Raw genomic sequence first — 12849 nt, 5'->3', positions numbered from 1 at the left:
AATTTTTACTTATCAAGTTTATTTTCCAGAAACTTAAAACCTCCAAATTGTTTCTATGCCAGATAAGCCCTGAAACTCGGAGGTACTAGTCTCTCCTAGAGCATCAACCAGTTGCATTCCCCTACCCCATAACGTTGGCACCCCTTTGCAACATGAATAAGTTAGAAAGGCCATTGCCCAAATATCCCTGAAGACTGAGAAAATGATCAAATGAGAGGGTAGAGTTGTAACAAAGAAGTCAGGATTTAACAAATGATTATGACTACTGAATTATTATATAGATATTTCTTTTTAGTTTCTAGTGTATTAGAACAGCCAGAAGGAAATAGCTGCAATTGTGGAACTGTAACTCATACTATAGTTTGAAATTTGCTCTATAACTACCTGTTAAACTGAATTTTGAAATTTATCACTTTTCTATATATATATATTTCACAATTTTAAAATGTTTTTAAAATTTTTGAGAGGTTCTGACTATTCTATGGTAAAGTACTACTGGAGGGTTTCTAGAGAATTTTCCAAAAACATGTTTTTCCCAACTTATTAAAAATTTTATGAGAATTGCTTCTTGGGAATCAACTGCATTATTACAAAAACCATTGGCAGTCAAGTATGCAGCTAGTGAAGAGCTTCTGGGTTAAATTCTCTTTAAGCCAAAATGAACTCAGATATAAGACAGCACCAGTCACAAATATCAAAACCAAATTTTTAAATGTCAAAAGGCTAAGCAATGATCTTGATAAACATGGTGGGGAAAGTTACAAAAGGGCCAGATAGATGACTGACTGGATGGTCAGATGTTAAAGCAGAAAGACAAATTTAAAATAGTTCTGGCTTAAAAAAGAAAAAAAAAGTCCCTTTTACATAAGCCTGAGGGTTTGAGGTTTTGAGTCAGACTGAGATCTGGTAATACTCAGTTTCTGAGAAATTTTGGAAACACAAAATGCCAGGGCCTTTCCATATGTGGGATACTCGGAAGTCATATGTACACCCTGGCAAACACAAGCAGGCCAGCTCTTCAGAAACTGCATGCATAAAATTAACGCCATAATCCAGGACCATGTCTGCTAATCAAAGTGGTAGGAGTGGGGATGTGCCCAGGAGTAAATAACAGACTGGTAATTCCAAGTTAGGCAAAAGACATTAAGAAGAATCTCAGTCCAAGGGGCTTTATAATTTTATGTACATAATTCCAAAAGAACCTCAAACTTTAAATGATTCAACTTACTATAGTTTAAGTACAAATAGTACTTTCCAATATTTAGAGAAATATTAAGTTCACACCATAAACGTTCATTGTCAATGTCATTTTTATTATGGTTAATTTATAATTTCCATTCACCATTATAGTCAAAGCTTACTCAGAGAAATAAACTGGAATTGTAATGGCACAAGACCTTGTAATATTCCATCTCACATAATAGTCAAGACTACCTTCCAAGCCACATTCAGGAAGCTGGTGAAATAAACTCTGGCAATTTTCAAGAAATATTAGCCAACTAATTAAATCTCATTGTATCCATTATATCTACTGAGCACCTCATCCTGCAGTTAACATTGTGTTAGGTGCTTAAGGACAAGTAGTGGGACTTTCAATAAGTTAAACAAAAATACATATTTAGAATTTACAATAGTATTAACAGAATTCTTAGTATAGTTGTATTTTGAGGTTTCTACTGCTGAGGAATTTGAGGTTCGCGTTGTCTCTCTTTTAGTCCCAAAAGCTCCGTTCTGAGTTCTCCACGTTTTGGTGGAATTTCAGGTATTGTCTAGAAAAAAACAAAAGATAACACAGATACCAGTAAAATGTGACCTGAAAGATTTCAAAGAAAGCAAAGAACAAAAAAGAACAAAGAGCTCTCTGCTACTCAGTAACAAAACTTTATTATGAGAACCTGTGGTTAATCTTAGTCCCTTTCCAGCCCTGTATTTATGATTCTACCACCCTGGCAATGTATTAAATACTATAGGGCTTATAGAGGGATGGTTTGCATCAGTATCAATCAATAGATTCACAAACTTGAATAAACCTTTCCACATTTGGAAATTCATTCATGTGCTATTTACTGTCCGCCATGTGCCTGGCACAGGTATTAGGAATTAATTCATTCAATAATATTAAGTGCCTATAGCGGGCAAGGCGTAAAGTAGTGAGTCAAAAAATACAAAATTTCTTCCTCTGAGGAAGGGCTGAGAAAGTGCTTTTTTTTTTTTTTTTTTTGGTAAACAGTTTTATTGAAATGTATCATACAATTTACCCATTTAAAGTGTACAATTCTATGACTTTTCATATTTCCAGAGTTGTGCATCCATCGCCACAATCAATTTTAGAACACTTTTATCCCCCCAAAAAGAAACCCTGTACCCATTAGGAGTCACTCCCCATCTCTACCCAACTTCATCAGCCCTAGACAAGCACTAATCTATTTTTATCTATACAGATTTCCCTATTCTGTACTGTGCTGGTATGGATACATTATGTCCCCCAGAAAAGCCATATTCCTTAATGCAATCTTGTTGGAGCAGACTGATTAGTCTGTTGATTAGGGTGGAACCTCTGATTGAATTATTTCCATGGAGGTGAGGACCCCGCCCATTCAGGGTGGGTCTTCATTAAATCACTGGAGTCCTTTAAAAGGCACTCACACAGATAATAGGACAAAACGCCCCAAGAGAAGCTGAGTCATTTTGGAGATGGCCATTTAAAGCTGAGGTTTAGAAGTGCTTGGAGGTGCAGAAAGAAGGATGTTTGGAGATGCTAAGCTAAGAGACAAAGCCCAGAGTTTGCCCCAGAAAAGCTAAGAGAGGACCCCAGATGCTTAGAAACGTCCTGGGAGAAAGAAGCAAGGATGTAGAGGAGCTGTGTGAGAGAAGCTAAGACAAAACCCCAGAGACATTTTGGAGAAAGCCATTTTGAAACACAACCTGGGAGCAAAGGACCAACAGATGCCAGCCACGTGCCTTCCCAATTGACAGAGGTGTTCCGGATGCCATCACCTTTTTTCAGTGAAGGTATCATCTTGTTGATGCCTTAGTTTGCACACTTTTATGGCCATAGAATTGTAAGTATGTAGCCAAATAAACCCTCTTTATAAAAGCCAATCCAATTTCTGGTATATTGCATAATGGCAGTGTTAGCAAACCAGAACATGAACATTTCATAAAAATGGAATGGAATCATACAATATGTGTGGTCCAGTGTGATTGGCTTAGTATAATGTTTTCAAGGTTCATCCATGTTGTCACATACATCAGTACTTCATTTCTTTTTATTGCCAATTAATAGTCCATTGTATGGATATACCATATTTTATTTATCCATTCATCGGTTAATGGACATTTGGGTTATTTTAACTTTTTAGCTATTATGAATACCATTTTGAAGAGTTGTTACAAGTGTTTGTACAGACATATGTTTTCATAACTCTTTGGTATTCACCTATAAGTGGAAGTGCTAGTTCATGTGGTAATTCTACAGTTAACTGAGGAACTGTCAGATTGTTTTCCAAAGAGGCCACATCATTTTATACTCCTACCAGCAGTGTATGTGAGTTCCAACTTCTCCACATCCTCACCAATACTTGTTATCTATCATTGTAATTTTAGCCATTGTAGTGGGTATAAACTGGTATCTCATTGTGGTTTTGACTTACATTTCTCTGATAGCTAATAATGCTGAGCATGCTTATTGGCTGAGAAGGTGACTTTGAACAAACACATGAAGGATAAGAAAGCCAACCATGCAGATATCTAGGTGTTTCAGGCAGATGGAACCCAAGTACAGAGAACCTGAAGCAGAAGTGTGCCTTTGTGTTAGAGAAAAGCAAGGTGGTCAGTATAGAACACTTTGATACAAAGTGTTCAAGGGAAAGTTAGGAAGGAACAAGGCAGAGAAAAAAGGGAGATAAAGCCTCCAATGGCTTTTACTCTGAGATGGGAAGTCGTTGGGAAATATTGAGCAGAGGAGTGACATGATCTGACTCAAGTGTAAAAAAGAAGACTCTAGTAGCTCTGTTGAGAATAGACTATAGGTAAACAAGGGTAGAAGCTGAAAGACCAGTTAGGAAGTTATTACAATAACCGAGGTGAGGCATGGCAGTCACTTGAACTGGGTAGTAGCAATGGAGGTGATGAGAAGGGATCAGATTCTGAATGTAATTTTCCACACTGAGCCAACAGGATTTGTTGAAATGTGCAGTATGAAACAGGAGTTAAGGATGACTCCTAGGTTTTTGTCTGAACAACTGAAAGAATGGAGGTGCCATTTACTGTGATAGGGAAAATGGCAAGAGGAGGTCAGTGGGGGTAAGATCAGGAACACAGTTTTGAACATGCTCATTGGACACCCAAGTGGAGCTGTCAAATATGCAAGTGATAGCCAAATTTGGAGTACAAGAGAGAAGTCCAGTCTGAAAACAAAATCTGGTACTATATAAATAGTAAGTAATGCCATGAGACTAGATGAGACCATCTGAAAAGTGAAAGCATTCCACTGTATCACATCCTGCTGACGGGTAAAGAAAGATAAGGACTGATAACTGACCCATGGGATTTAACAAACAAGGAAGTTTCTGGAGACCTGAAGAGGCATTTCGATGAAGTGGTGAGGCTCAAAGCCTTATTAGAGTATACTGTATTTACATGCCTCCACTTTCCGTCTTTGCATATCCTACCCTCTCCACCTGGAATGCCTCTCAGAGCCATTGCCCCACACCACCCCCCATACTGGCACTACCAAAGTTCTCATTACCCAAGGCCCAACTCAGTACTACCTCAAGTAAGTTGAAATGTATCACTCCCTCCACTCCATTCCCACATTCTACACTGTTCACCTATGTCTCTGATCAGCATTAACACATAAGGCCCTCTATCATAATGATTTGTAGGCATATCTATTTCTATCGGATATCAGCTTATACTGTAAGCTCCCTAAGGGCAGACATCACAACTTAATCTCTTCCTTATTTCCTATAACCCTGTAAGAATACCCTGCATTATAAAAGGCAGTTAATAAATGTGCTGAATGAATAAATCAACAGACCTTGCTCAGGGCTTCTAAGGCTAGAAATAAATTTTTTGGTCAAACTTGTACATAAAACTGCAAAACTATTCCAATACAATTACTATCAGATGAGAAAACTTCAATGACTTTCCAATGCCTAAAGTTCAAACACCTTGTCTCGGCTCATTTTACCCTTTTATCTTCTAACAATCAATTAATCCTAAAAATACATATAGTTTGGGAAAGAGTATGGAGTTGGGGTCAGGGTAATAGGAAAGGTAGGAAGATAAAAGATGTACTGCATAGCATTGCTCACATTCTGAAGAGAAAATGACTTTCTGAAAATTCAAGGATGGAAATAGAAGAAAAGCCAGAGTAACTTGTCTAAACAATCTCCTCTCTTAAAACTAGTCCTAGGACTCTGAAGATTCAATTCCTTTACTACAAGCAAAGAATGTAGCTTGTTTCATGTTCATTACACTGTGTACAATTTAATCAATTTAGCAGGGCTATTATTTTTCAAGTCGTGAAAGGGAATTATGTGAAATCACAAAGTCTTATACAAAGACAATAACAGCATGCTTCAATTTCCTACAAAGTAGCCACAACCACTCTCTTAAACACACACACGGGCACACATCTGGAGTGACTAGAATTTCTAGTACCGTATAAAACCAAAGTGACAAAACTTTTATGACTGTGCCTTCAATAACAAGTAGATTACAAATTAAGAAAAAGAGAATAAAACAAAAATAAACTTTACCAACAGTTAATTATTGATTGATCAATAACCTTAAGACCCTGGTTACTTCTTAGCATGAACCCCAGTGACAGGGTTTCTGATCCTCCTGACCTCTGTCCAGATTGCTTGGATTTTTACAGAAAATGCAAAAGGGAAGCTCAACCAAAAGGCAAATTCTTTATTCCAGGTCAGACCACCTGCCTTGAGTACTTGCCTCTTTCCTATTCTGATGAGCTGAGCTGGACAACTAGAAATAAGCACCCCTAACGCTTCTCCCATAAGATAGCACTTGGCAGTCATGATGGCCTCCTTTTCTGTGGACTCCACCCAGACCTTCTTGCTGCCAAGGCCAGTGATTGTTACAACAGTGACGGTAATCGCTGGAGCAATACCAACAGACATGGATAAAGAACATAATAAGGTCCTTCAATGTTAGTAAAGCATACAACTTCCTACACATGGCCAGCCATTCCTGGCCTTCAAGTCCCTACAAAGGTAGCCCAATGCTAATGTCACTACCCAATCAGGGTCAAGAGGCCTCAGATCCTTCAGTTCGCCCTTCTAGAGAGTCTGGCCTTGTGCTGCCTCCTCCCAAGGTAAACGTAGCTGCTGGTAGCAATGCTAGCACATTCCCATCTCCTTATAATGAGATGGGGGGATGAAAGGAATTTCTCAGAATCAAATCCCAGGCATGTTTTCCATTATAAAACCTTCCTGATGTCTATTTCTGCACAATCTCCATTTATTTCTCCTCCTACTTATGAGGGGAAAAACATTCCAGAAACTGTGTGTGTGTGCATTCAACAATAGAAAAAAGTCTGGAAGGATATATACCATCCAATAAGTGATAGTTAGGTGTAGAGGGATTAGATTGGAGGAAAGGGGTTGAAAGTGGTGGATTTTCACTTTTTATTCCACATACAATTTGAACTTTGAACACGGGTACTGCATTTTTCTATTAAAAGGAACAACAACAAAAAGGAACACCAAATAAAAAGTTTGGACTTCAAATCCTCAACTTGGTCCCTCACAAGGCATGTCACTTTGGGAAGTCACTTTCTTCTTAACCTCAGTCTTCTCATCTGAAAACAGGGATAACTGTCACCAAATTTGAAGTGACAATGAACTGCAATTAGAAACACAAATGGTTGGATCTCTGTAAATGATAGTATATCCAGGTAGCAAGAACTCCCTACACTCCTCCACGCCTATCAAGTAACATATAGCACACTAGTGTGATTATTTGCATGTCCTCCTCTCCTCCACTTCCTCAGGACCTTAACTCCTCAAAGTACCTTGAATTCCAAACACCAAATTCAATGAATACGTAATAAAAATTAATTCATTGAATTAGATATAAACCAGTGGCACACAAGGGCCCATGGGTTGTTCTAAATGCAATGAGATGCCACTGCAAAATTTTTAACCCTTGGGTATACATGATCCGGATTTCATTTCACTATCACTTTTGCTGCTATGAGGAAAATGGAGCGGTCTAGGAGAGAACAAGGGACCCTCCTGTACTCACCAGGTCGGGCCGGTAGTATCTGTGCACCACTTCGGCCCCCGCGCACATGCTCAGGAGGCTGGCAGCGAACATTTTCAGGTAGGTGGACCAGGGCATGCCAGCGGGCATGGTCGCAGGCTGGACGAGGACGGAAAGCGGGCAGTGTTAAAAAGGTTCATAGCTCCCGACTAAACGCCGCCGGGGCTGGGGCGCGCCAGTTAGCGCTGGAAGCAAGGCAGCCAGCAGCGGAGGAACGAGGTCAGAAACCTGGGTTCTCTCGCGTCTCCGCGTCTCCGCGTCTCGGTTTCCCCATTTACAAACCCGGGGCGCTCAGATAAAGAACGCCCCTTCCGGGTGAGACCAGCCTTCAAACGTTTATTCGTGTGAGGCACAGGGTCCTCAGAAAGTAAGACGTCTCTATCTAAACAAGTGGAAGTCCGGCCCCAAATCCCCGCGTCCCTCCCGCCTCCACAGAGAGAGGTACCGCAGGCCGCTCTCCCTCACCCCTCACTAACGCGCCCCGGGTGAGGCTGTACCGCGTAGCGCACTGGCGCTCCCCAGCTGTTCGGACGACAGGCGGAAGTCCGCTGCGCCGCTGCAGCGAAGGGGCGCAGGGGAACCGAGACTCCACCGGGTGAGTGCGCCGGCGGACGGGAAAGCCAGGACACTACAGATGCGAGCATGTGACCCCAGCGGAAGTGGGCGGTGGGTACGCCGGAGTGTGTTTTCTGTTTTGTGTGTCCCCAAACGTTTCTCAGTCCCGGTCGAGATAAGAGTTGGAGTTCCCTGGCAGACGCGGAGTTTCAGGTTCGGCGACAGGTTATTGCATCATTTATACTTAGCGGACACAAAGGAAGCTGCACGCGTTTACTTCTAGGATCGGATGGGGACTCGCACGTTGAGCAGTGCGTGCTTAGGGAAATACGTTACACTCAGGTGCGAGGTGAAAGCACTGTTCTTATGCCTGCTGGCGTCCTTTGATACCTAAAAAAGAGCCACAGCCTTTTTGTTCATGGTACTACAAGAAAAAAGGAAACCTGAAACCGACATTATTTAACCCATGCATTTAAAATTTCTGCTGTATGGATTGATTTTAATTAAACAAGTTGCTGCGAGACTGAATTCTGAAGTATTCAGGTTTGAACATGAATCATGATATGTTCACATATTACATTTTTAATGTTGTAGTGGCATATATCACATACAGTAAACTGCATATTTAAAGTTTAAGGTGTGCAATTTGGTGAAGCCATCACAGTCAAGACAGTGAATGTATCTTCACACCCACAGGTTTATTTTTGCTTCTTTGTAATGCGTCCCTATTGCCACCATCACCACCCCTTCTCCAGGCATCCAGTGATCTGCTTTCTGTCACTATAGATTCTTGTGCATTTTCTAGAATTTTATATAAGCAGAATTATACAGTATGTTATTTTTTTATCTGGCTTATTTCACTCTACAATTATTTTAAGATCCATCCATGTTATTTTGTGTATCAATAGTTCACTCCTTTTTATTGCTTGAGTGTCAAGTTGTTTACCTGTTGGTGGACATTTTTAGTTGTTTCCAGTTTGGGGCTATTACAAATAAAGCTGCTATGAAAATTAATGTACAAGTCTAGGGAGCATATGCTTCCATTTTTATTGTGTAAATACCTAGGAGTAGAATGGCTGGAGAATATGGTAGGTAATGTTTAACTTCTTAGGAAACTGCCCAACTCTTTTTTAATGTAGGATATGAGAGTTCCAGTTCCTCTATATCCTAACACTTAAGTCTGATCAGTCTTAAATTTTAGCCATTCTAATAGGTGGGAATGGTATCTCATTTTGGTTTCAGTTTGCATTTCCCAAATAATTAATGATGTTGAGCATCCTGTCATGTAGTTATATTTTCTTTGGTGAAGTGTCTGTTCAGATCTTTTGCCCATTTTTTTTTATTCCATTGTTTATTTTCTTATTGAGTTTTGAACATTCTTTATATATCTGGATACAAATACTTTATCAGATATATGACCTCCAAATATATTCTCCCAGTCTGTAGCTAGTTTTTTTTTGTTCTTAATAGTGTCTTTTGAAGAACAGAAGTTTTTAATGTTGATGAAGCCCAATTTATCATTTTTTATTTTATGGATCATGCTTTTGGTGTCATATCTAAGGCATCTTTGCTTAGCCCAGAGTCACAAAGATTTTCTGCTGTGTTTTCTTTTGTGTTCGTTTATGAGGTGAGGTATGGATCCAAGTTTGTATTTTTTTGCATATGGATATCCAGTTGTTCCAGCACCATTTGTTGAAAAGATAGTTCCTTCTCCTTTGCAGCCTTGTTGAAAATCAGTTGTCCATCTGTCTATCTATTTCTGAACTCTATATGGGTCCATATATATATGGGTCTATAGCTGGACCTTATAGATAGGATTGTCCGTCTTGATGCAAGTACCACACTGTCTTACTATTGTCTTATAATAATTCTTAAAATCAGGAAATATTAGCCCTCCAACTTTGTTCTTCTTAAGAGTTGTTTGGATTATTCTAGATCTTTGCATTTCCACATAAATATCAGAATCAGCTTGTCAAATTCTAAAAAATAATAAGTCTTCTGGGATTTTGAGTGCGATCACATTGAATCTGGAAGAAATTGACAGTTTGACAATATGTATTCTTGACTCATGAACACAGTACATCGTTCCACTTACTTAGTTCTTAATTTCTCAGTAATATTTTGTGCTTTTCAGGATACAGGTCTTGCACATCTTTTGCTAGATATATCCCTAGTATTTATTTTTTATACCATTGTATATGGTACTTTTTTCCAGATATTTTGTTATTGGTTTATAGAAATACAGTTGATTTTCCCATATTGATCTTTTATCCTACAACCTTCCTAAACTCATTTATTAGTTCTAGTAGCTTTTTTATTGGTTCCATAGGCTTTTCTACATAAACCATCATGTGATCTGCAAATAAAGAGTATTTTTTTCAAGATGTCATTTATTAGATTGAGGAAATTTCCAAGGAAGTTTCCTTCTATTCCTAGCTTGTAGAGAGTTTTTATCAGAAATAGATGTTGAGATTAATGCTTAATCTGCTTCTATTGAGATGATCATGGTTGTTTGTTTTTTCATTTGTTAATGTGATGAATTACGTAGACTGATTTTCAAACATTAGACCAATCTTTTATCCCTTGGATAATGTATCACCCTTGATGTACATCCATGATGTATCATCTTTTTTATAAATTGCTGGGTTTGATTTGCTAAATTTTGTTTAGAATTTTTCCATCTATGTTCATGATAGATGTTGGTCTGTAGTTTCTTTTCTTGTCATGTCTTTGTTTTTGGTAACATGGTAATGTTGGCCTCATAGAATGAGTTGGAAAGTATTCCCAGAAGTGTTTGGCAGAACTGGTATTCTTTCTTCCTGAAATTCTTGTAGAATTCACCAGTGAAGCCATCGAGGTTTTTTGTAGGCAGACTTTTTAACCACAAGTTCAAAATTTTTAAAGATAGAGGGCTATTCAGTTTATTTATTTCTCTTTGAGTGAACTTTGGGAGTTTGTATCCTTCAAGTGTTTTGTCCACTTCTTTTAAGTTATTGAATTTATTGAAATAAAGTTGTCCACAATATCCATTATAACCTTCCCCCCCCCTTTATTATTCTTTTAATATCTGTAGAATCTGTAATTATTTCACCTCTTTCAATCTTATATTGTTGTATCTTCTTTTCTTCCTGGTCTGTCCTGCTAGAGGTTTATCAATTTTATTGATCTTTTCAAAGTACAAGTTTTGGTGTCACTGGTTTTCTCTATGGTTTTTCTGTTTACTCTTTCACTGGATTTACACTCTGATGTTTATTATTTCCTTGTTCTGCTTACTTTGATTTTAATTTGCTCTTCTTTAGTTTTTTAAGGTGGACAATGAAATCATTCGAGACATTTCTTCTTATATAGGCGTTAGTGCTCTAAATGTCCCCTTAAGTACTACTTTAGAGAACAGCCCATGAATTTTGATATGTTTTTATTTTCATTCAGTTCAAAATAACTTTCTAATTTCTCAATTTTCTTTGGGTTATAGGTTATTTAAGTTTGTTTGCTTTTCAAATCTTTGGGGATTTTCTAAAGATCTTCTATTGGACAGACAGTATTCACGAAAGTTCTATGAGGTTTAAAAAGGTTCTTATACCTTATACTTTAAATAATCAATATAATATAAATTAATCTTTCTGTTGCTATCTATGAAAGCCTTTTCCTGGGTCTTGGAATAAAGACAACAGATGAAGCACAGAGCCACAACTATCTCCCAGCCAAATGATGCATGAGTGAGAAATAAACTTTGTTGCTGTAAACCACTAATATTTTGGAGTTATCTATTACCGCAAAATAAACCAGGGAGAGCTAATACAGCAGCCACATTTTTTATCTTGCAAACTAGAGAAACAGAAAAACCTGTCTCCATTAAGATTTATTTAATAAAGTCCTTGTACAAACATCAGTGATGGAAACTGAGAACTAACAAAACAAAAGCCAGCGGCAAGAGTCATGGAGTAAGGAAACCAGAGGGTCTATTCTGGAATGCTGTAAGTGTTGCCAGAGTCGGGTTTCTAGATTCTTGGCCTTGCCACATAAAAAGAATTCAAGGGTACAACACAGAGTAAGCAGGCAGAAAATTTATTAAGTACACATACAGAGAAGGAGCAAGCATGTACTCTCACAAATAAAGAGGTGAGGGGCAAGAGGCCCAGGCACTGTGAGGCAACCTGGTTTTATAGATTTTTGTTCCTTTTGTCATTTTTATTAACTATTTTACTACCCTCTCCTTTTTCCTCCTTGATGCTTGATGGTGGATGACTCACTCAAGCGGGGTAGGTCGACCCCCAGATGCTGTTTATTGCTGTTCTTCTCAGAAATATCTTTCTCCTTGCCACTTGACTGCTCTCTGGAAATTGTCCCTTGCTCATCAGCCAGCCACTGCCTCAAAAGGATAAGGTGAAACCTGAATGGCATCTACCATCATAGATTTCAAACTTCTTGGTATCCAAAAAGAAGAGAATTCTAACATTCATGTACAGCTTTACATTTTACAAAGCAGTTTTACAAGCACCCTCATTTTACAGATTATGAAACCAAGGCTCAAGAGGATACAGTGGCAAAGCCTTGATTCCCAGGTTTTCCAAGTCCAAATTCTCTTCTTTCGCCTACATTACATTAATTACCTGGCAACTAATTCAAAATATTGTTTTTAGCCAGAATAAAATCTTGGGTGGAAAAGACTAGCTATTTAGGGCCTAACTAATCCTAATAAGCCTAACCGTCCCCCGGCGTCCCCAGAAGTCACCCACCATTTCAGCAACCCACTCGCCCGCCAACGAAGAATTTGTACAGGCAAGCACCTAGGTCAGCAAAGAGCCTCCCCTCCCGCATTTTTGGTCCTCCACCCTTCCCGAAAGGCCAAGCGGCTGAGCTGGCGAACCAATGAGGAAGGAGCGAACGTGATTGGGCTACACTGCATCGCGAAACGCCCACAAGGCGTGGAATTTCGCTTTCCGCAGACGGCGCGGAAGTGGGGCGGGGGAAGTAGGTTAGGCTTCGTTGGGGGAGGGGGAACTA

General features: G+C 39.0%; 1 protein-coding gene across 2 annotated transcripts; it reads right to left on the bottom strand.

The window, feature by feature from the left end:
• Positions 1-1292: 1292 nt before the first annotated feature.
• Positions 1293-7942, bottom strand: C8H12orf73 (chromosome 8 C12orf73 homolog). Of its 2 annotated transcripts, none has more exons than XM_037848084.1 (3): positions 7788-7942; positions 7273-7389; positions 1293-1769 (listed from the first exon to the last, which is right to left on the bottom strand). In XM_037848084.1, exons 1-3 carry the CDS (start codon positions 7932-7934, stop codon positions 1674-1676), a joined length of 360 nt encoding a protein of 119 aa, XP_037704012.1. In that variant the 5' UTR covers positions 7935-7942; the 3' UTR covers positions 1293-1673. The 2 variants fall into 2 exon arrangements, with proteins under 2 accessions (XP_037704012.1, XP_037704013.1); XM_037848085.1 differs by having other exon boundaries at positions 7756-7877.
• Positions 7943-12849: the final 4907 nt, after the last annotated feature.

The sequence above is a fragment of the Choloepus didactylus genome, chromosome 8, assembly GCF_015220235.1.
Source record: "Choloepus didactylus isolate mChoDid1 chromosome 8, mChoDid1.pri, whole genome shotgun sequence".
NCBI lineage: Eukaryota > Metazoa > Chordata > Mammalia > Pilosa > Megalonychidae > Choloepus > Choloepus didactylus.
The sequence above is the reverse complement of the archived record's forward strand: the minus strand, read 5'-3'. Positions and strand labels throughout refer to the sequence as shown.